Source organism: Podarcis bocagei (genome assembly GCF_964188305.1).
Source record: "Podarcis bocagei genome assembly, chromosome: 5".
NCBI classification, from domain to species: Eukaryota; Metazoa; Chordata; class Lepidosauria; order Squamata; family Lacertidae; genus Podarcis; species Podarcis bocagei.
The window spans coordinates 74,475,907-74,500,499 of record NC_138129.1 but is presented as its reverse complement, the minus strand read 5'-3'; the positions used below and the strand labels follow the sequence as shown (position 1 = coordinate 74,500,499).

The 24,593-nt window shown below is 40.7% G+C and overlaps 1 protein-coding gene and 1 long non-coding RNA gene across 6 annotated transcripts; one reads left to right on the top strand and one right to left on the bottom strand.

Moving 5' to 3' along the window:
• Positions 1-225: 225 nt before the first annotated feature.
• KYAT3 (kynurenine aminotransferase 3) lies at positions 226-22,589 on the top strand. Of its 5 annotated transcripts, none has more exons than XM_081194065.1 (14): positions 226-440; positions 7,896-7,996; positions 9,572-9,630; positions 10,512-10,656; positions 11,792-11,941; positions 12,996-13,082; positions 13,808-13,933; positions 14,032-14,152; positions 16,208-16,284; positions 17,282-17,371; positions 19,279-19,465; positions 20,457-20,530; positions 21,164-21,250; positions 22,124-22,589. In XM_081194065.1, exons 1-14 carry the CDS (start codon positions 365-367, stop codon positions 22,178-22,180), a joined length of 1,437 nt encoding a protein of 478 aa, XP_081050191.1. In that variant the 5' UTR covers positions 226-364; the 3' UTR covers positions 22,181-22,589. The 5 variants fall into 5 exon arrangements, with proteins under 5 accessions (XP_081050191.1, XP_081050192.1, XP_081050195.1 ...); XM_081194066.1 differs by lacking the exon at positions 226-440 and adding an exon at positions 4,970-5,103; XM_081194068.1 differs by lacking the exon at positions 226-440 and adding an exon at positions 5,063-5,103 and having other exon boundaries at positions 9,446-9,630.
• LOC308586933 lies at positions 18,353-21,243 on the bottom strand. The gene is made up of 4 exons (XR_014008147.1): positions 21,127-21,243; positions 20,243-20,468; positions 19,928-20,168; positions 18,353-18,806 (listed from the first exon to the last, which is right to left on the bottom strand). It is a non-coding gene; the product is annotated as an uncharacterized lncRNA (long non-coding RNA).
• Positions 22,590-24,593: the final 2,004 nt, after the last annotated feature.

Here is a 24,593-nt window from a genome sequence, read left to right as displayed (position 1 = left end):
CAAGGGAGGGGAGGCTTTAGAAAGTGGCACTTAGTAGCAGTTTTTAGGGTGGGTGTGGGCAAACAAACTGACATTAAATCCAGGTAAGATGGAGGTGCTGTAGACTCTGCTGGAGGGTGGCTGCCAGGAGGTCAGATCACATAAACACAATTGTCACTGGTCGCTAGTGCATTTCCAGACTGAACCTAAAAGTGTTGGTTTCAACATTTAAAGCCCTACATAATTTGGACCAAAGCCCAATGGAAGGACTGCCTGCCTGCTCCCATACTGATTTTCCTGCTTTACTCTTTAAGATAAAAAATGGACAGACAAGTCAGTTGGGAGAGGGCGGCTAAGCTCCCATTTCTGCAGCTGACCCAGCAGGATGCTTTCTTCTGCCTCCAGTTCCTGTTTCTCCCACTGCAAAAGAAAACAGGTGGCTAGGCAGAGTTGCACAAAAGGTAGGCATACAAACTACAGCCTTTCCTCAGCATGAATTGACTATATCTCAGTTGGAATCTCTTCAATTAGCACTGTTATGAAGCTCTTCCTTGACTGGAGAAGATGCAGGTATGTTTAAGTCTTGCCTGGCAACTATAGCAACTGACAGCCTGCTTTGCTCTTGCATAAAGTGTTCAGTCTGAAAGCAGTACCTCTCTCTCCGCCAAAAAAAAACTGGATTAACGGGCTCACTGATAGTTTACAGTCTGCCGAGATTCCTAACTACAACTCTCTTTAAAACACAAGCCTTAACTGGACTATAGGATATCACAAAACAAAAACCACACCTAGAGCTTTTTGCTCACATCTGCAGCTTTGCCACTTGCCACAGTGGAAAATTGTGGGGTTATTGTTTTGCATCATTTTTTTCCTGTCCTATCAGGTCCTTCTCTGAGAAACAACCCAGTCTTGGATCCAGCCCTACTCTACCCCTAATGCCTTGTTTTGTAGCCTTACGATTGGCTACTGATGGTGGAAACCCCAATCAGTAGTAGCATGTGTTCTGCTCTGCTTTTGGAAGGCATAGTGAGAGCTTCCACTTGGCAAGCACAGAGGAAGCAATAAATAATTCCATAGCAGCCAAAGGAGCTTCTCTGCTGGCAGAAGGATACCTTTGCCTCATCCTATCCCCTTTCAGCAGTGTGGCTCAGGGATTATGATTGTTTTGTAAAGCAAGTAGAAATATGCTCCCTGTTCCTTCAAATATAAACATCCAAGCTTTTCTATAACTGTGCTGTTGCACCCGAATTTCCTCTATGGAGTTCCCATTTGCCTTTTATAAGATTCCCCCTTCTCCCCACGTTTCATCCCCCCAGTTCTTCCCCTAAATTCAAGAGCTCCCAGTTGTGCCATATAAATCTTTGTTCCCCCCTTTCATTAAACTGAGTGCATTTGGTTTTTTTCCAATAAAAAGCTTAAAGAGCTCTCAGCTGTGATGTGCTTGAACTTGCTTTCTGCTAATACGTTGAGGGATGTGGTATAAAAGGGAATTTTTGGCCACACAGAATTGCCAGTACATGTTCCAGGGGCAACATTGCCCATCCTTGTTTGCCCCTGAGCAAAGCATGTAGCTACCTGCATGATGCCTTTCCACCAAATCCAGGCTGAAAGCAGCTATGTCCTTAAATATGTACTTGCATTTAGTTGTGGATGAGGGTGAATAACCTTAAGGTCAACCCAATAAGTCAGAGCTAATGATAGTGGGGGAATCAAAGGACCAATTGAATGGGGGAAAGTTATGTAAGGGCAGGGTTACACTTTCCTGTAAAGATCAGGTTTGCAGCTTGAGAGTACTGCTGGACTCAACATTACTTCTGGATTTCCAGGGGGTAGCTGTTGTCTGGAAGGCCTTTTATTAGCTGGGCCTGATATGCTAAGTATCCCTGCTGAGACACAGCAGACTTGGCGACTGCCAGTTTTTGTTTTTGTTTCAATAATTTTTATTAAAGATTTATTGTCTGTGGTTGGCTGCGGTGAGGTTTGCTTGCATTTGTTGACTATCATAATGCTCTCTGCTGTATTAGGCAGCCTTTGAAGATGGTTAAAGAACTTCAGCTATTCAGATGGCTTGTTTTTAATTGGCTTGGTTCAATATGATCACGTTTCACCTATTGTGTGATTACTGCACTGACATTTAAAATCAGAGTGCCGGTTTATTTTACAGAACATTGCTACTCTTGCTTTGAAAATATCAAAGCCAGCACACTTCATTTGGTAAGCCATATTTATCTCATGTCGGATTTAGTTCCAAGGAAACAGGAATAGAGCTGCAAAACTGTATTTAATACTAGCAATAAAGAGGAAGTAAGTAGTTCCCCTTCTCATGTAAATCTGGATCACCAGCCATGCTTCACAATGCTGGGATAAAAAGAGAAACGTCATTACGAAAGGATACTATCTTTCAGATCAGGAAGAGTACATCTGCTACTGCAGAAAATATTGGTTTCAGTTTTAGCACTCAAGTGTGGATGCTCAGAAATGCGTGATTAGTTGTTGCACTTAGCTGCAGAATCTGTTTGCCTTACAAGCATCATAGTGGTGCACGCTACCCACTTCCCTAAGTGACAAGGAATTCCAGAAACAGCAGATTTCCATCAAAATTCTGAGAAGGGTTTTTAGTTACAATGAACATACATCAGCAAGAATAAAATGTTTTAAAAATTGAGATTTCCTCCTAAAGCCCATATACCAGTTTTCACAGAGCTTTATGGCACGCTGCCCTCTACTGGCCCATTTGTTGAGGTGATTTGAAGACCAAATAACTTTCTCAAAGTGTGCAAAATACTTTTATTCGATCACTGTATGAGGCTACCTATGAATGAGCCCAACTGATGGGCTGTCATCAAGCTCAGGATTGTAATGACTTATGATGGTTGCACCGGGTTTCTAATGGGAGTACTGTGCATTACACGTGTTACGTTAGCTGTCCCAGGCTGTTGTGAATAGTAACATTTTGCACACGTTTAAGCTTTAATGTAATTGTCGCAGGGTGTACCTTTTGCCTCCAATGCGCTTCCACCACTGGTTTGGGAAATGATGTATACACAAAGTAAGCCACAATCCACATCTATCCTGTTGATGGTTATGAAATACTTTGTTTTGATCTATTTTCCCCAAAACTAGGTTCAAACTGAGAAAAATAACGACTTAGCTGAGTTTTAAGTTGGTAAGGTGCGTGCACACAGCCTATGAAGCAAAGTTGACTCGAGCAGCAGCTTCACAAGAAAGTGACATTTCTCTCTTTCGATCTCTGTTGGACAATTGGGTTGTGGGGAGAAGAGCTCTAGTCCTGAGCAGGTGGTAGAGGCATCGTTTTGATTTTTCACTTTACAAGGTGAAAAGATCTATGTACGGTACAGAAAACAAATTACAGTGCAAGAAGGAACATAGCTTTTATTTGTAATTTTACAGGAAAGGCTTATGCTCGCAACTGTCCTCAAGCAAGGTCATTTTCTACCTAAGAATTGCCCCAGAGCCCTATTCGCACTTAACACGGTGCATGCCTCCCTTTGTTTATTCAAGATAAACAAGCTTTGGAAGAGGCAATAAAATGTGTGGCCCCATGATCTTCTGCATGCACTTCTGTGCATTGCTGTTTCACTCAGAAGGCAGAGTCCAGTTAGCCTCACTCCCAAGAAAGTGTACACAGGATTTTAGCCTTGTTCAAATACTAGTTAGCAGGCCCAGCTCCATCTCCTGCACTCCTTGGGAAAGTGTTGTGGGTAGGGACTAAAGGCCAGCTCATTATACAGTCAGAAGACTTGGCAAACTTTTCCTTGGACTGTGCTACTTCAACCTGCCAGTACCATATTGCATATTTTTTTGTGTTTCTCCACAGGTAAAACTTCCCACATGAACACCATGCCAGGAAAAGACTAGGCCAGTGGTTCTGCAGATCCCCCGTTTTTCAAAAGCCAATCCATGGACCCCCTAATTTTGAAAATTTTGATAACTCTATTTTAGTTACCGATGCCAGACTCCCTGGGGTCTGCGGACCACCAGTTGGGAAACAATGGACTAGACCAGAGCTTTCCAAGTTGTGTGTTGCAACACATTGTGTCGGCTGCAGTGTGTAGTTGTGTCATGCAAACGCTCCCCACGCTCCTCCAGGGGCTGGAAAGGGGTTAGTTTAACCTCCAGTTTGCTAATAAAACCGAATTACTGTGTTGCGAAATGATGCATGTCTAAAAAGTGTGTTACCAACATGAAAAGTTTGGAAAGCTCTGGATCAGACTGATCCTTTCTCCCTGGCATGGCAGTTTTGTATGAACAATATTTTTTTCAAGGGAGGGGCACATGCCGCACTCTGACATTGTGAGTGTGGGTGTGTGGGGTACGGCGAGAGCTTCATTTAGCAAAGAAGAAAAAAGAAAGAAGGAAAAATAGACGCTAAACAGCAAAACAGCCATTGGTCATGGGCGTAGCTTGCCCCCCAAATCAAGTAAATAAATAAAAACACTTAACGAAAAGTAGAAATTATAGAAAGGTTTTGACAGATTTTTTCCGAGCACTTGGGGGGAGGGGGGTCGAAAGTACCTTAAAACAACCGTGGCTGAGACATTTCATTCCAAATCTGCCAGACAGAGGATGATGACAGGTGGGTATCCTTCCCCCCTGCCCTAACCTAATGATGCAAATGGCATAGGAGACAAAATCACATCTTATAAACAATAAAATGCTGTGAAAAAAAAGATTTCGGACATATGCAAAATGCTGGAGCCGCAATGCTAAGGCAGAAATGCTTGAGCGGAGACAAAAGGTTTTCCTTCATACCCATGGTGGGAGCTTGGCCTGTTTCAAGAAGAAGCTTGATTAATAATAATAATATGTTATATTATTTATTATTCCCTAGCCACTCTCTGCTCCTTTACCTAGTGCCTGCTGCATGTACAGAGATTAGCGAAGGTTGCAAACTGCCTGCGGGAGAGAAAATGCAGAACGGCGGCGAGACCTCCCGCTTTCCCCGAGGCCGCAGCCGAGCCGAGCCGCCCCACGGCGCCAGGAAACAACCGAGCGGCTCCTGCTCTCGCCGCGGCCTAGTTAGCCCCTCCTCCCCTGCTCCTTCGTCTTCTCCGCCTTTCTCCTAAAAAAACCCCCACACGCCATTTATCCGGGACAAGCGAGGTAAGCGAGTTGTCGCTTTCCTTCCCCCCCCCCCGACCCGCCGCCGTCCTTTTCCTGAACTTTTCGCACCGCCGGCTTCGGGTCGGCCGCCGCTAACGAGGCTTCTCGTCCCTTCACACGTTAAATATGAGGGGAGGAAAGGGGACAAAATGGCCTCGGGGGAGCCTCCTGGAAATAAGAGGATACCTGCACCTTCGGGAGGGAGGAGGCGAGAGACCCGGAGGCGGGCGAGGAAGGAGAAGCCCCATAACCTTGAGGGGGGCCAAAGGGCAGGGGAAGCCCGCGTGGTGGGAGCAGTACTAAGGATAATAATTTTAATATTTTTCTCTCTGGAGGTGGAGGAAAGGAGTATTGGCAAGGCTTCGTTTGGGCGGGTGAATTCTTCCTCCCCCCGCCAAAAAACCCTCAAACTTGGGAGTTTGAATTAAGCAAATAATGCGATTTATTTAATAAATAATCTCAGAAGCGGGCGTTTAATTTTTAGGCAGGAGTGCTTGCCGAATGCACATGCCGACCCACTCTCTTCCAGAATGCTGGGAACTGTAGTTTAAGGGTGCTGGGAATTGTAGCTTAGCAAGAGGTACCCCTAGGCAGTCGAAATCTCGGCTCCCACCCCCCGCCCAACAAATTATATCGCAATACTTCATTGTAATTTTATTTTAAGATCAAATAGACATATTTTGATCTGTTGTTGCAGGGCCCCTAAAAGGCCCATAGGCCGGGGTTACACTTGCCAACCCACTCCCCCTGAATCCTGGGAAATGTAATTTAAGGTTGCTGGGAATTGTAGCAACATCGGTTGTCATACTTTTGGATTTTCCTGGATATTCCGCCCGGACACTGCTTTTGACTCCAGTGGAAATTCCAGACATATGGCAGCCCTATACTGTGCCTATTTGGTAACCCAGCACTGGAGGGGTAAACTTAAGCTCCCAAGAAAGGGTTTAAGAAATTGAGGGAACGTGGCCTGCCTCTAGGGTCTCTCTATTTTGTGCTGAGATTCAGTTTGCATATTGGCAGTTTCAGGTTATGCAAGGGAAGTGGGTTTGGTGCTCATGTGTGACAAAAAAAATCTTCCTAAAGAAATCGGACGGCTTGTAGTAAGGAAAAGGTGTGGAGAAATACACTTGAAGGTGTAGGATAACAATGGCTTGATGAGACGTTGTATAGCCACTCTTGCAAACAAATTGATGTTCAGTAAACAGTGGGCATCGTATAACTGCTCAGCAAGTCAGGATGAATACTCAGTAGATAGGTCATATGAAAGTGACCTAGATTATTGGATCCTAATGGTACTAAGTGTTTTTATTTTGGGTAACAGTCTCATAATGTAACACCCCTCAGTTTCCAGGGTGATGAATTTAACAGCTGGCTGTATTGCATAATGCATATAGTATCTCAAAAAGTAGTTTAAAATATATTTTGATTCTAAAGCGTCAGTCAGTATAGCCAGTAGTTGGGGATGAGGGAGCTTTAGACCAGTGGTCTCCCCCCCTTTTTTACCCATGTAGCGCTTGAAAATTGCTGAGGGTCTTGGCAGACATCTTAATTTTTTTTCTGCCTGTTACAGCAATTGTAATGTGTTGCGCTAGATGCTGAATAATTTTAAGTTGTATATTTATTTTGTTTCATATAGTATGAAGTACAGTATCAGAATTAAAAGAAGCTAGAAAAATACAATTAATCAATATGTGATGGATGTGCCATCTCCTGTCTTCCGCCACAAATCCATAGACATGCCACAGAATGAATGGCGCTCACAGATGGTTGTTGGTCCACAGACCACAGTTTGGTAACCCTTGCTGTAGACCCACAACTTTCAGAAGATCATAGTTCTCCCACTGGCAGTAGGCTGTGGAAGACCTTGTGGGACGCCAGTGGCTTTGTATTACCTGGATCCAAAGTCCCCCAGGTCCCCCCAAGAGACTTGATTCTTGGGCTGTCGGCTGTACCAGCAAAAAAAATGACACTTCTCAACATCCACCCAGTCTGGTGCAAGCAGGATGGCTTCAGATGTGGATCTGCTGCTCTGCCTTGCTGATCCTGGCTAGGGATTAGGCTTGTTCTGAATGAACATGCATACTGACTGGTTTCTGTAATCTTAGAAACATAGTGATTTATACTTAGAGTACTGACTGACCCAGTTGCAAGGATCAGGTAGTTACTAAGCCTAAAATAGGAGTGAAAGCTTACCTAGATGGATGAGTATATGACATGTGTGATGACTTTCAAGTGCTGTGCTCCTCCTATCTATCCTTAATATAAGCACATGTAAGGCTTATATCAACAGAAAGGGAGTAGGTGGTGCTGTGGTCTAAACCACTGAGCCTCTTGGGCTTTCCGATCAGAAGGTTGGTGGTTCAAGTCAGCGCGACAGAGTGAGCTCCCGTTGCTCTGTTCCAGCTTCTGCCAACCTAGCAGTTTGAAAGCACACCAGTGCAAGTAGATAAATAAGTAGTGCTGCGGTGGGAAGGTAAACGGCATTTCTGTGTGCTCTGGCACTCTTTACAGTGTCCTGTTGCACCAGAAGCGGTTTAGTCATGCTGGCCACATGACCTGGAAAGCTGTCTTTGGACAAACGCTGGCTCCCTCAGCCTGAAAGTGAGATGAGCACTGCACCCCATAGTCAAGTTTGACTGGTCTTAACTGTCCGGCGGTCCTTTACCTATATCAACAGACATGCCACATAGGGATTTAAGTTACACTGAATAGTTATACAATTATGGTCTGGTATTTGGCACTATTGTTTGTGTGTAGTTGTTTCATGCACTTATAAACTTATTGTTATGCAGGCATGTTCTTTGCTCAGCAATGCTTCAGCTACCTTGGCACTAGAACATCACTACTGAAGATTACTTACCCTTTGAGATACTTCAGGGTTTCATCCTCTCCTGTATGTATTCCATATCTTCATAGCTTATGTAATTGTATGTGCATATTGTTATATTATTTATGATTCACTCATGTCCACGATCCTGAATTTGGAGATCTGGTTTTGTTTAATGTCTTTGTTTTGCTTTGTTTTACAAGTGTTGCCAGACACTTGTAAACCAATTCACCTTTTGCAGTGAGCAAGTTTGTGCAAGACAGTATTTTCTTCTGCTTTCTTCTATTCTTATTGCAGAAGGTATCAATTGGAACACTGTTGGTATTGACCGTAAGTTAAAATAACGATAATTTTAGTAGTAGACCAGTATGACTATATAGATGTGTCATTCTCTAAGGTGCTGCAAGACTCTTGGTTAATTTAACTCTGAGAGATATGTTTAAAAAGAACCTTGGTAAAGGCAGCTTGTTTCTTCCTTTTGTTTCCCTTACCACCTGTAACAGCTTAAGCTACATCATCTATCTTTTTTATTTATTACATTTCATCAAATTGTATGTAGAGGTCCGGAATGTGGAGTCACTAGGTTGGCTTGGATGTTAAAAAAAAATCCTTGCCTTTCAGACATTCATGAAGCAGTTCAAGATTTGGATTGAAAAATAGTGTTCTGGAGTATACATACAGTATACTGTATAGCCAGCACGATAGAATGAAGGTCACCCAAATAGTGCTTCCTTTTATCTGGACTGCGGTTATGTCACTTGGTGTATGTTGAACATACATATTCTTTACATATATGTTCCATTTGTTGAACAGCTTTGATGTTACTTTGTGGAATTTCTCTCAATGATTTTTTTTTAAAAAAACCTTTAATACTATGATATTGTCTGTTACACCCTTTAAATATGTTGCTGGTACTTGAGTTTTGTGTTGGACAACCTTAGCTTTTAAAATAGTGCTTAAAAAACCTAGTTTTTAATAGATCCACAAAAATTCTAGGAAAACAAAGGAAGGGGGTTATTTTTTCTTTGGGAAAGTGGAAAAACAGTTTTCCAGCTATTGTTTGTTCAGGACGGACAGAGTGGCACAACCAGTGGGGTGTATTCTGTACCTAGCAGATTCTTTCCTCATATGATGGAGAGAACATAGCGCCAGGCACAATAATCTTGTGAAGACAGATCCTGTTACCTACACACAGGTTTTTATTAATCTGTCTTATGCACATAGCCTAGCCTTTGCAATTCTGCTCTGTCCGTTACTTTGACTTCACCACTGTCTTTGAAAAACAACAAGATATATAAATCACATTTCCTCTACCCCTTTGTTCTCAAGTAAGTGCTAAAAGATTGTGCTCTGACATACATCTATGATATACTCTGTCCTTCTTATACTGGGTTTGGACAGAACTTATATTTAATCTTAACCATTCTATTTAGCATCCTTGCATAGATCGGCATTTTGTCAAACATGTATTGTAAGAGAATATTGGTTAATTGTTACATTGAACTGTGTTTGCAGCGCCTGTCAGTTTCATCAGCTTTAGAATGAACTACAAGGAGAAATGTCATGGATTACCATAGTGTCCAACAATACAGTACTTTGTAGTTCTAACAAGAATTATCCGTCTTTGATTCTTGTATGTAGACCATGACCTTCAAGCACAAAAATGCAAAACGAATTGAAGGGCTGGATAGCAATGTGTGGTAAGTAATTATTAATGAAAATGAATGAATAATGAAAATGTCTGTACGCCTTGTAGTTCATTTGTATGCTTTTCACCTACATTGTCAGCTGACCAGGTGCAGGGCCAGGGTGGGGGGCCAGGAGAGAAACCTCTTGGTCAGTGAAGCCACTGGGAGTGGGCTCCAGGCTTTTGTGTGCTCCTCCCCTCTATTCACCTCTTCCCTACAAATTAATCTCTTTGTTCCTTTTATGGTTAAAAGATCTTGGATGAATCACAGTGATAATTACTGGTTGTGCACCCTCTTGAGTCTGCAGAACAACTTTGCTAGGACTACAATGTTTAAATAATGGGGGCAGGGTCAATTTTAGCTAACAGACTGAGATAAAGTGATTCTGGCTTTGTTTATGAGGCTATTTTGGTTCTAATTTGCTACATTTGTAAAGAAGGAAAAATGAAATAATAATCCTCTGTCAACTGTGGGGAGGGTCAAATGTGCTCTCAACAGCATGGGGGGGGGAAAACATTGGTCTTCCATAACTCAGTGTTCTAGTTGGTCCTCAACCAAGATGATTTTTGAATTGCCCTTTGGTGCTTCAGAAGTGGTTATGTCACATCACGTGTTTTGGCTTAATAGATGTTACTGGAAGTGGAGGATGAGGCACAGAAGCCATGTAATGCTTATGGCACCTAGTTCTAGCCTGAAAGCCTGGCTTAAAACTAGACTGATGGCAATGAGGCCTCCAGGATCTCTGATTAACTAATATCTGATTGAATGCTCTCTGGGTGGTTTCCCACAGACCCATGTGTTCTATACTGTGTTTTTGATTTACCATGGATCCGAAATATTCTTCCCTGTAAATGTGTATGAAATACATTTGTAATCATTTCTTCCTTCCTTAGGGTGGAATTTACAAAAGTTGCTGCAGATCCCTCAATCGTTAATCTGGGACAAGGACTTCCAGATATATCTCCTCCTAACTATGTTAAAGAAGCATTAGCCAAAGCATCCTCTGTGGATATGCTGAACCAGTACACCCGGGGTTTTGTGAGTACATCTTCACGCTCTCTGAGAGGTTGCTTTAAATCAGTTGCATATCCAAACATTTTCTCTTGGTTTCCACATGCGCCTTCTTCATTTTGGAATCTTGGGCTGAATAGAAACATGGTAATCATAAATCTCCAAACAGTGGCCAATGTAAATATGGTCCAAAGAGGACTATACATAGGGCCAGGAGAACTGACTATGTAATTGAATCAAACTTCCCAATGTAATGTTATTATTAATCTATATAGTACATTTCAGCAAACAGGGCACTACACTTTGGCTTTCTTGCACATAATGCTTAACCATGGTTTGGCATTATGAAGATGAGCCTCAAGGAGTATTTCAAAAGATTCAACTTCTGTTTTTGATTAACTGCAGCTTCTTGTGATGTTAAACCCACACACACTGTGGTTAATCATTCGTTGAAACAAGCCAGCTTCAAATCATGGGTTGTGAACTGGGGTTGTTTCAATAGACTGTAGTTAAAATGAAGCCATTTGTCTGGACATAATGCTAAACTGCAATTAAGTTAAAGCTTCCAATCTTCTTCTTGCAGCTGCATGGAGAAGGGAGCGGGGGCGTGGGGGGGGGAGGAGGAGGAGAAGGACAGGAGCCTGAGGCTTGCTTTGGTTCATCCTTGTAACATTAAACCATGGTTTATATGCAAATACAGCCAATTCCTTTCTTGTTCTTCACCATGGTGCAATATGAGCATTCATCAGAGGGTAGTTACTCCTTTTTCAGTGACCCATGAATGGCAGTATAACTGTTTCTAGAAATTTATTTGTGTTACGAACATTTTTGTTCCACATTATTTTTTCTTCAAAGGGTCACGGTCATAGATCCTTACTGATAGTACACACAATTCCCAGCTTGTGATCTTGCACAAAGACTCCTATTCAGTGGAAGGCTGGCTGTGCAGAAGAGATTCCATGTGAACTGTGCCTTATATTGTTTTTCTTGTTCAGCTCAGTATAGTAGGTTCTCTCCTAGACGTGATGACAGTTTCTAATTGGGTAACTCTGTTTTGTGCATCAGCCATGCTAGATTTGGCTAACAGACAATACTGTATTATTTGTCGGTTGTTTGTTATTAACTGGCATAAGAGTCTATGTATTTTCTCTTGCGTTCATAGGGACATCCTTCGTTGGTGAAAGTCTTGTCCCAAGTGTATGAAAAAGTTTGTGGAAGAAAGATTGATCCATATACTGATATCCTGGTGACAATAGGGGGATATGGATCTCTGTTCAGTGCAGTGCAGGGACTTGTTGAAGTAGAAGATGAAGTAAGTTTTGTGATGCATCCCAGAATAAAAACAACTCTCTTCTATGAAAACATATGTGTTTACACACACAGCCACCCTTAGAACATGGGTAGCATTCCATTAGTAAGTGATCAAGCCAACTCAGAAATCCTTTTCCTTGGCAGCTTGATGCTTTATTGAAGGGTAGAGAGCTGACTTTCGTTAGTTTTGGTTGAATAAGAAATCAACTTTGAAGCAGGGCTTTTTTTTTACCTGCCAGATTCCTATGCCTTTAAGAGTATGTTGATGCACCTTAATTTAGCAGATGAAGGATTTCTTCGCATTGGGATAAAGTTATAGAAAAAGCCTCAGCTGCTTAACTATTGTGCATTAGGTTGCTGTTGAAGGCAGGATAAAGGGACTAGTGTTGTTCTTTAAGCAACTCTATGTCTGAGATGAATTGTCCATCAATCTACCACTTAATTATCAAGCTGTTGTAAATTAGCTTGGCTACTCCCCAGTACAGCTGAAAAAAAATCCTAGGTGCTTGTCCTTTCAGATGCCTAGAACATTGGTCCTGAACCCTTCAAAACTTGAAATATTTCCCAACTTCAAACCCTGTTCTTTTTTTCTTGAGTTGTATAAGTTTGTCAATAATGGGGATCTATAAGCACTTAGGGTAGGGTGGGTTTTAAATCAAATAGCCTGCCTCATTTGGGGTAAAACTGGCAATGAAGCGATAGCTAGCTACCTTCTGATATTTTGTCTTTTCACTTTTGCTTTATGTGTCTCCCTCGTCCCTTCAGTTCTGCTGCCATTATTATAAATCTTCACTTATTTCCTATTATCCCCAGCACACAAAAGCAGCCACTGTGAAGTAACAGTGGCTGTGGCATTTACAGATATACTTAAGAGTTTTAGCTTTTAATCTAAAATACTACCCCGTGTTTGTTGTCAAGAAGTACTTCTTTTAATGCAATGTGCTTTCCTAAATATATAGAATTAGCATTGTATCAGATCAAAAGCGGGTTCTGTCTTTGAAGAAAGGTATAATATCATTTCTTACTCACATAACTTTCCTATATGTTTACTTTAGGTGATAATAATAGAACCCTTCTTTGACTGTTATGAGCCAATGGTGAGGATGGCAGGAGCCAAGCCTGTTTTTATACCCTTGAGATATGTGAGTGTGTTTAGAATATTATTATAATCAGAGTTTATTTAGTTAGGGGAATGAAGAGAAGTGTTGCACCTTGCAGTTTTTCATAATGAAGGTTATTTCTTTCCTATGTTACTCTGCTTTGTGTGCTCAGTGAGAAACAGAATGGATCCAGTAAACAGATTAATAACAACAAGAAAGCAATGCCTCCCAAAAGTCTAGAAGTAAATGATAGAAGCCCAAATAGGAGATGGGTGTCAATAATTTAACTTTAGATTGCTCGGTGGCCTTGCTTTAAATGTGAAAGCCACATTAACTTTCAAAAAACTGAGGGGTGTGAGCAGGCTAGCTAATTAATTTATTCAGCTTCAAGCATCCTTAAGTGCTTTTGTCTGTAACAGTATTTAAAGTGGTACTTAAGACCACAGTGGTAGATGGTAATTCTGGTCCCCCCTGGTTTTTTATAGTAGTAGTTTTGGATTCTTAGAAATGCATTGCTGCTATATGGAACACTTAATCTTTTAATCAATTTTGATGGCTAGATCTAGTGGGTCAGAGGAATTGTCACTGGAAAGTCCCAAATGATATGAATGACCTTTTTTTTGTTAGTGATCAGAATTTGAGATTTCTATGCAGTTTACTCATGTATTTTGTATAGTTGAATGATTCTTAGGATAAGATCACTAGTGGAACGTTTAAAGAAAGTTTATTTCAGCCTAATAAAACATCTTCCCCCCCCTATAACACAGAGACCTGCAGCCGGAGAGACTGCCTCTAGTGCGGACTGGGTCTTGGATCCTGCTGAACTTGCAAGTAAATTTAATTGCAAGACGAAAGCTATTATATTGAATAACCCTCACAATCCTATAGGAAAGGTGAGATTCCTGTTTTTAAATCTGCCTGCTAAATGTTATAAAATGTTGGCTCTGACGATATTGATTAATGCATTGTTTTCTTTCCCTTTCTATTTTAGGTCTATACGAAAGAAGAGCTCCAGATAATTGCTGATCTCTGTATTAAATATGACACCCTGTGCATCAGTGATGAAGTATATGAATGGCTGGTATACACTGGCAATAAACACATTAAGATAGGTACTGAATTGTATGGCAGTCAATGGGAAACGTATGTGTACATTTCATTCAAGTTGTTCCTTCTTTCATATGTATAAAAATAGTTCCTATTCCTTGTTGAGTTTAAAGTTACAACTAACCTGAGAGAGCTACATGCATTGTTTTGATTATCACCCAGTCCTCTTAAAGTATTTTCTGCCCCTTCAGTTTGGTATAATCTATATTCTTGATAAGTATAATGCCCATTACTTCCTCAAAATTTTGAGGATCTTGATCTGCAATGAACCCATCACTGAGCCTTTGAAAATTAAGCAGGATGCATTCTTCCACTTCAGAAACCACCAGCATTTTGAGACGTGTTAGTTTGTAGACTGGAAATGGGCAATAAAGTATTTTTTGCCGGATTAAAATTAGGTATTGTATAAAAGTATTTTGTAAACTAGCTATAATTCTGAAGTAATTCTGGGCTATATTACCTTATTAAAATGAATTACTTTCATATTTCTCAGTTTATTATTTCAGTTGAATACTCAACTTATCATATGGGAGAAGTGCATTCCTGATGGACACATGCATTTTTATCACCCAGCAGATAATATGTACAAAACGCTCTGCTAAACGATTCAAAATATAGCATTTGGCCACCAGTGCCTTTTCATTTGCTCACTTTTAAGCAGATCCCAAAACAGTTTTCCAATCTACTGTTGAAACCTACAAACCATTAAACCTATATGCAAGTGACAGTTACTTTATAAACTAAGCAGAACTCTTTTCTCCCAAGAAACCTTATTTTCTCTAGCTTGTATAACATGCACATAAAGATTGTGCAAAGAGGAGAACACAAATCTTCCCCCCAGAGGCAGAGATGTTCTTGTATTAAGCTTCACGTATTCCATCAGCTGAAATGACACATCGCTCGTGAAAAATGTGAAATGAATATTGCATCAATTTACAGCATCTGGTGGAGGCTCTCTAATATTTATCTAATAGAGGTTGCCAGTGATAGATCATAAAATCAGCATAGTATTTGTGCTGTCATCTAGGCAGTTTCCTCTGGTATAGAACACTTCGTCATTTCTCTTATCTAGCTTGGGCAAAACAGGAGCTTCATGTGACTAATGATTAGAGTTCCACTGGCAGATTTAAAGATTGCATATTGTAAGCAAAGATTCTTCTGGCGCCTCAACAGGCATAGTGCTTATTTGCGTAATATGTATGTATGTAGCCTTACTAATCGTTCTTGGTGCTTGCTCAGATACAAAAATACATTCTGTTCTTCTGTAGCTTAATACAATGAAGGTGCTTGTCCTTTGTTCACAAAATATTTATTCTAAAAGTCACCTGATGGATTGTGTGACTCCCCAGCAGTCTTCTGAAAATGAGTTGGCTAGCTGTTTGCTCCACAAATTGATAATCTCTTGTTTTAGATTTGCTAAATGTAATTGCAGCCCATGGTGATGGCTGGAATTCATCACAGAACTACACATTACAGAATGTGTTCCCTTCTCCTTGTCTGCAGCACATAGCATCACTGCAGCACATAGCATTACTTGTCGTTTTCCTCGACTGGTACCCAGTGATGTCAAGTGAGGGCTGGACAACCTGATGATGCCACAGCATGAGTTAATGCTGCGTCACCTATAACTTGTACCTCCACCCTAACATGGGTTGCAGGAAAATACTCTTACGGGTTTTAAAAAAAAATTATTTTGGATGTGTGTGTATTTTGTGTGCTACACCGTTATATGGGGTTTAGGGACAATTTTACTCTTTCAGTTCAATACCAACAACAAAGAGCTCATCTGAATGACCTGATAAAATGATTGAGACCTCTCTCTGGTGTGGACATACCCTTATGTGCCACAAGATGCCTGAATGAGGGTGTGAGTAAAGGAACAATGGGCTTTCAGTACATACCCATTTAGTTTGAACATAATGAAGCCAGCTTCATACTTATCCATATATGTTCCTTTGTAGGATGCATTAAAACATACCTATTTATTGTTAGAGAGGTAAAGCTTGTTAGCTCAGTTCGTATGTAATTAACGCTTGATCCTTTTCTTTCTTTTTTCACAGCTACTTTGCCTGGAATGTGGGAAAGAACAGTAACTGTAGGAAGTGCTGGGAAAACATACAGTGTAACTGGCTGGAAGGTAAGCGAACAGAATAAGACATAATGCAAATGAAGAATCATATATGTTGAAGTACTGCTAGGTTGATATACCATGGAGATTATTTGCAAGTGTGCACAAACTATACGAAACACGTGCAGAATCTGTATTAAAAACTAACCCCTGACATTATAGAAATTCAAGATGCCGTCCATACAGGATATTCCACTCAGAACTTAGAAATCCCACTGTTTACATTTTGAACAGGCGATCAGTATGTACATTGTAAACAGTAAGCCTTTCCAGTTTGCACATTTTTTGAAGACCTTGTGCTTGCTGTGCCAGTTCCAATGTTAGATGCAGAATGTGGTGGTTGCTGGGGGCATGTTTCGCATGAGAAAATCAGGCCAGGATCCGACAAACTACAAGGAGACTTCTGCAGGTGCACTAAGCTCTTTTGGGCTTCTTATCCCCACTGCCTGACTGAAAAGGTATCATAAAATGTTGGGGGCTTCTCCAACACAGGAAAATACACGTGGGGTTTCATCCAAACGCAGAATCATGTAAAGTCCCATGTGTGTATGCAAACATACCTTAGGCATGGCTATGTAGCTTTCTTGGAAGCAGAGTTAGGCAAGTGCATGCTGTAACTTCAATATTGTGCGTCTTTTGGTAATTTTTATTTTGTGAAAACTATAACTACAATATGTATACACAAACAGGCTCATGCACAGATAAATAAATGCACCCATGCTTAATTTTTGTGACATTTTTGGAGAACATAATTTTCATTTTTCTTGGCAGGGATTTATTTTAATTGCAGAGCAGCCTTTTAAATAGGGACACACCTTGCTGCCCCTGGGGAGTAATTATCTAAGCCAGGCAAGAAATCTTTTATAAACTGGAAGACATGGGTCTTTAAGTTTGTCAATAGTCCACCAGTTTAAAATGTGATTGTTTCCATGTTTCTCAACTTTTATAAATGTTAAGTAAACAGCCAGACCAGATATTTGTTACAATTTATTTCTTTTTGTTGAAGCTTGGCTGGTCTGTTGGTCCCCAACATCTGATAAAGCATTTGCAGGTGGTTCAACAAAATACACTCTACACATGCCCAACTCCATTACAGGTAAGTACCAAGCAATACAAAAGGTATTGTAAAGAGTGTGATACAGTGTAGGAGGTTTGAGCCACTAAACGTAATTAGAAATTGACTAATAAGGAATCTATTTGTGGGAATTGCAGATGAAATTAACACTTGAGCATGTAAATCCAATGTAGATTAGGATTTGAAGGTCAATAATTCAGACATTCCGTTATTAGCAGGAAAACAACAGACACAAGTGATGGGAGTTGGGATGAGTGATTACCATTGTATATTAATACATACTGCCATGCATCTGATGTGTAGTGAAATTCTCATTACTGCTTCGCAGGATGATACAGACAACTGCCTTATACAGTGGTTACCTGGACCCTGCGGAAAGTTATTGTTTGGCAAATGTTTGTCTCTGTGCATCCTTTGGCTAGATTGTTTTCAGATCAAGGTGTATGCTTCCTAAATGTTTGGGGTTTTCTATACTATGTGATAAGAAAGGAAGATCTGTAGATTGTTGGATAAAAGCAGCAATGCAAAAGCCAGCTGCAAGTGGCTGGAATGCAAAACAGGATGTTGTTGTCTCGAACTGTACTGTTGGGAAAAGGGGGAGTCTATTCTCTGTACTGAGCACCGGATGTTAGCTCAGAGTGTCATCTGACCTGTGCTGGAAGTACAGGGGTGGAGTTGTGACTCTTCTGCTGGAGTCTGGAGGGTGCAGTCACGTTTCTATGTACTGCTGAATGACAGGAATAAAAGACATGTAAATAGACTCCTGTCTGTCTCATTTCCCCTCCCTGGGGAGGGAGAAGCAGAGGGTGTGTTCTTCTCACGTCTGACGAGGAGAATCGCCGATTTACGACCTAGCCTGCTGGGAGACGCAGACGGAAGGTAAACAAGTATCTCACTCAGTTTGCCCCGGGGGAGGCCAGTTACCTCTGACTGTGAGCTGAGATACTGACATAGACTTCATTCTTGTTTGTGTTTTTATTATTATTATTATTATTATTATTATTATTATTATTATTATTATTTAATTACATTTGTATACTGCCCTTCATCCGAAGATCTCAGGGTGGTCCACAGCATAAAAACAAGAATAAAACCACAAAGTACATAATAATAATAATAATAATAATAATAATAATAATAATAATAATAATAAGTACAACCCCCCCTCCACAATACCCCTCAACACATTTAAAAGGACCTAGACTGTTATTCAGCCAAAGGCCTGGTTGAAGAGGAACGTTTTCGCCTGGCGCCTAGAGATGTATAATGAAGGCACCAGATGAATCTCTCCAGGGAGAGCATTCCACAAGCAGGGAGCCACTTAGAAAAGGCCCGTTCTTGTGTTGCCATCCCCTGGAGGAGGCACATGAAAAAAGTCCTCAGAAAGACCTCAGATGATGATCGCAGAGTCTTGTCAGTTTATATGGGGAGAGGCAGTCCTTGAGGTATTGCAGCCCTGAGCCATTTAGGAAAAGGAATGATAAATTCTTTATAATTTATGTCATTATTGAAGCATTAAACATTTAAAAAATCAGATACACATTACTGAATTAATCACTGAAAATGAAGGTATTTGACTTTTTAAAATCTTATACTTGAAAGGAAATATATCTATTTTAGTGTTAGATGTGCATCCAGCAATTTTAGAAGCATTTCCATCTGCCTTCTCCCCGCTCCTTGACCGCTAAACCCAATTGACAATCTTATTTTTACTTTTCACCGACTTTCTGTTTTACTAGAATTTTACTAGAATGATCTGTTTTATTATGGAAAAACTGATAATTAGATTCTAGAGATCTGAGCATTTCCTTGAATACAGCATTTCTTATTAAAAGTGAATCCTCACAAGGTCTGTTTTGTGCCTGCTGCTTGTTGATAATGTGCTTAAATGTGTGGTCCCCCCCTCCTTTCCTGATTTGAATTTCCAGGAAGCTGTGGCACAAGCCTTTTTGATAGACTTGAAGCGCATGGATGACCCAGAGTGCTACTTCTATTCTTTGCCTAGAGAGCTGGAAGACAAACGAAACCGAATGGCTCGCATGCTCCTGGGAGTTGGGCTGAAACCTGTTGTTCCAGCGGGAGGATACTTTATGATTGTTGACGTGTCTACATTAAGTAAGTGAAGATTTTATTCCATGGCTGGAATGGGGGTGATGACCCAGTACTGAAGCTGGGAGAAATATACTATGAGCAAAGGGAGGGCTACAGTGTGTGTGTTTTCTCTTCTGAGTAACAAATATTTTCACAAACATGGTAGGTGTCCTACTGCACTTACAGCAGAACTAGGCAGCAATTACAGCTTGCTGCTGTGTTGCCCTTTCTCAGTCTGTAAGAACCCCACCACCACAAGCTGTCAGTGATATGGAACAGGGTGGAAAAATACACAGGCTAACGACTTCATGATGTGAATTTTTCATTACAGAGAAAATGGTTGTGTTCCCATTGGCAGCAGACCCTTGTTATCGTAATGTCTAGCTCTCCCCTTAGAATGCAGCTTACGAGCAAAATCCTGGTACTCTGGGGAGCAGTCCTGGGGGAAAAGAAGTGAAATAGCAGATCTTGCACTTTAGATCTTACCCTGGGCTCCAGATCCTTTCCATCTTGTTGTTGTTGTTTAGTCATGTCCGACTCTTCGTGACCCCATGGACCAGAGCACGCCAGGCACTCCTGTCTTCCACTGCCTCCCGCAGTTTGGTCAAACTCATGCTGGTTATGCCTGTTGTCTTTGTCCATGGAGTTTTCTTGGCAGGGATACTGGAGTGGCTTGCCGGTTCCTGCTCCAGGTGGATCACGTTTGGTCAAAACTCTCCACTATGACCTGTCCATCTTGGGTGGCCCTGCACGGCATAGCTCATAGGTGGATCACGTTTGGTCAAAACTCTCCACTATGACCTGTCCATCTTGGGTGGCCCTGCACGGCATAGTTCATAGCTTCTCTGAGTTATTCAAGCCCCTTTGCCACGGCAAGGCAGTGATCCATGAAGGGGCCTTTCCGTCTACTGTTCTGCAAAAAAATCTCTGCTGAAGTGCCCATACTGGGTAATGCCTTTCTTTTGAAAAATTGCAGTTCTTAAGGTGTTTTTCACCTCTTCTTTTTGTTTTAAAGATGTAGATCTGTCTGACATGGAAAAAGATAAACCTTACGATTATAAATTTGTTAAATGGATGATAAAATCTAAGGTAAGGATTGGTTTTATTTCTCCCTCCTACTCTTTGCTCAAATAACTGTGTCTTTAATTCTAACATCTAAGTGAGACTGTAAAACAGGTAGCCCTGATTTAGGGGATTGTGTGCTCATTGGAAGGCTGCATACCCATTGCTAGGCTTGCAGATCTCTTCCCTGCTTCAGCAGAGATATAAGCCCTTTACTGACATCTGCTCTGTGGGATTTGCCTCTGCTAGGCTAGTCTGTGGCCTAGACACAACCACTACTTAAAGATCAGCTCCTTTGCTAGGAAGATGAGGGCAAACTGCTAGCCCAGGGTGCTTCCAGAATGCAACATTGCAGAATTCCTACATGGAAAGCACTTGAAGCAGTGAAGGAAATATTGTGGCAATCTGTTTGTAGCGTAATTCTGCTTCCCAGACCATGCACATAAAAATTCCCACGTGCGAAATTTTCATCCATGTTAGTACAGTGCTGTATTTTGCACATGCGAATTTTGTTAATGTGTGACGTGACCTTAATTAAGCTCTTGGGCCGCAGCCTTTAAACTCTCACAAAAATACAGTTACTAGAGCTTCTAAGAGCTAAGATTTAACCTGTTTTAATGTACTTGCTGAGCATGCAATTGTGCTTTGTTCTTTTTAAAGAAACTGTCAGCTATTCCTCTCACCTCCTTCTGCGGCCCTGAGACCAAAGAACAGTTTGAAAAGTACATACGGTTTTGCTTCATCAAAGTAAGTTCTGTAGCATGTGCTTAAATAAAGCTTAATTGTTTAAGTCTTAGCAGGGCTGTTTGTTTCTATTAGTACCAAAACTTAGATCTTCTCCTTTCACTTTTAAGCAGCTTAAATAACTTTTTGATATTGCTCCTAATAATAATTTCTTAGGGTATGATCATATTTTACATCAAGGTGGACAACCTCTTCTTCATCAAGGAGTAATCTGGAAACCAATTTGGGTATCATTAAAATTAATTTCATTTACTCCCATCATCCTCTTCCCTCCCCTTTTTCTTCCTCCTGCCACCCACATGAAATTAGGCCAAGAGACACAAGTTGCCCACTCCTGATCTACATAGTGCTTTTTCTAAATAGTCACAGCCCAGTATTCCTAATAGTCCTGAAACCTAGGTCAGTGTGGGTAGCAGTTTGTGAACTAGCTGAGTTTCTAACTAGGAAACCTCTACTTCATGCTGTGAGCCATGATATGCTGGCTTCCCTTTATTTTTTTAGGGATGTGATGATAATTAAAACAAACTTTTCCTCTGCTCCGCAAATTGACAACTAGATTGGCTAGGTGCCAACTGCTGTATTGTCATAGGAGTGGGGGGACCAGGTGTCTCAGTGCATCTCAACCTCACCAAACCATAGCTAGAGTTTATTGCTGGGGGAATGGGGCACATTGTAGATGTTAGCCACTGGGTAGACATACCCAGGTATTTGCTCCGAACTCATGTGAGCATGCATGCCACAAAAAGTACCTAATGAAGTTGTCAGAAGTGGGCTTCTGTGGATTTGCAATCTTCTAGCAGTAAAATGTCTTATGCACATGAAGAATATTTCGGTTTCAGTTTTTAACTTTTACTGTATTGTGTTTGTTGTTGACAGAAAGACAGCACCTTGGATGCAGCAGAAGTGATCCTGAAGAACTGGAAGAAAGATTGACCCAGAACTTAACCTCTTCTGCCATTTCTAAAAATATATGCTCAGTCATACATTTATAACTAGACCGAGAATGTCACATTTCAGGTTACCCTTTCTAAATTGCGCTGTGCTGCCACCTGCTGGATATTTAATATTAATAATGTGATCCAACATTGTAAAAATTATGACATTGTAAAAATTATAGTCTGTTTTCCAAAATATTCAGTGGAAACCTTTTCCAGCAATCTTCTTTTCTTCTTTTCTAAACACACTGAAGTAAAATTTGTGCAGGCTACATCCACGAAGAGCCCTGTTCCGTGACCTCCTTTATACTTGTACAAATTATTAATGCGTTTATTGCACTGCTTTGGGTTTATTTTTGTCAAACAGCAGCCTTTCTGCAATCCAGACAAAATACTGTATGAGAACATGGAGTGTGGATTTGTGGCAGCAAAACAAAAGCACAGATGCACACAATTCACAAAAACGAATAATGCCTTGCAATCGGAATGAATAAGAAATGAGATCTGTACAGTATATTTTCGTGAATTCTATTGATTGTAGAGGGGAATGGCTATGGAGATGAGAAGTTAGATTGCTCTAGAGTCTGGGTTTGCCATTTCCCCTTCTTGCGTGAATAAGGCAAGCATTTATTTTTTTTGCCAGCTATGCAAATGACATACGCTACCTCGCATAAACTGGATATAATTCTGTCCCCTCAAATTTTACCATTTTATTTTACAATTAACAATCCTGTAGGATCTGCTAGATATGTTACTTAGAATCACAGAATTGTAGAATTGGAAGGGACCCCAAGGATCCTCTAGTCCAACCCGCTGCAATCAGGGATCTCAGCTAAAGCATCCGTGACAGGTGGCCATCCAACCTCTGCTTAAAAACCTCCAAGGAAGGAGAGTCCACAATCTTTTGAAGGAGTCCATTCCACTGTCAAACAGCTCTTACCACCACGAGGTTATTCCTGATGTTTAGTCGGAATTTCCTTTTTTGTAACTTGAAGCCTTTGGCTCAGGTCCTATGATTTGATTTAACAAATAAATAAAAGTGAAAATTTGGCATAAACCTTGACTGCTTTCTTCCACTGAGGTTGTAAACAAGCAAAATAGTGTATTCCTTAAACTTGCCAGAGAAGCAGGTTTACAGAAACAGATTCTGCTCCCCTCCCCCTGCTCAATTTAAGAAGAACTAATAAAGAAAATTTGGAAATGATAGCTTCATAGGACCTAATCTTAAAACAGGTTTATAGCCTGATTGTGTGCATATTTGCTTGGAAGGATTTTGGTTGACCTTCCTTCAAAGTAACTTCATAGGATTGTAGACCTTATGGAGTGAGGTATGCCTGTTTACTCAGAAGTAAGTCTCACTGTATTCTTTACCTGTTTACTCCCAGGTACGTACATCCTGCATGTTTCTTTTAAATCTATACTTACCTGAGACTTATCTCATAAGTGTGCATAAGATTCTAGCCTCAGGGTAGTATTGTGGTCTGGAGAAGATGAACATATGTCACATACCTGTGGACACAAAGTTAAATCCTACGCAAACCACTGGACAGTAAATCCCATTGCAACTGCATTTGCATTGAGTAAGCCTTGCATATAATTTCAACTAAGCACAGAACTGCCAGTCATCCCTTATTTCAGAATTTGAGTTTTTTTTCTAAAACTTTGGATTATCAAAACAAACTGAAATGGATAGAAATGGTTTTGTAAGCTTGATGTAATATGCCATGTAATATTTACTTTTTCTAGCTTTACTGATTTTTTAAAAAGTTGCTTTATTTTATTCTGCAATGCTGCTCAGAAATTTTGTGACAGGACAGTTAATAAATATTGTATGCAATACAGTATAAAATGAAATTAGGTATCATTTAACAATAGTGCTCTCCTAGCCCTGTCACCCACTGTAACCTCGCAGAAAAATGTGATATTTGATTTCAGGAAATGATTTTTGTGTTTCATTTTGTTTTTTACAAATTGACAATTTGTAACTTCAGATGAGTGGAAAAGGTCAGCAAGAGCTTGTTTTTGTAACTTCAGATGAGTGGAAAAGGTCAGCAACAACTTCTGTTGGCAGGGGATATGACAAGAGTCGGAACAGACGCGTTTTGTCATTCATCTGATTTTGCTAATGCAGCTTACGAAACACCCAGAAATAATAGTTACGGGACTAAGAAGGCAACATCATGGTCAGATTATAGTTCAATATGTGCTAGGGCTTGTTTCGGGTTGTTTGTTTTTATTACGCATTTTGTGTTTTTATATTGTGATTTTATGTTGCAACCAAGTGTTGCATGAGCTCAGGTCCAACCAGATCACGGAGAGATGGTGAAGTCCCCAGGTGAAATAATGCCTTGCACCACTTCAGACTGGGGAAGTTGGTCACACTTCTGAGTTAGCCCTACTCCTCCACCTCT

Coding starts and splice junctions, on each gene's coding strand:
- KYAT3 (XM_081194065.1), top strand. CDS start 365: ATGCTTTCTTCTGCCTCCAGTTCCTGTTTCTCCCACTGCAAAAGAAAA. Junction 11,942..12,995: donor TTGTTGAAGTAGAAGATGAA/GTAAGTTTTGTG, acceptor TGTTTACTTTAG/GTGATAATAATAGAACCCTT. Junction 13,083..13,807: donor TTTTTATACCCTTGAGATAT/GTGAGTGTGTTT, acceptor CCTATAACACAG/AGACCTGCAGCCGGAGAGAC.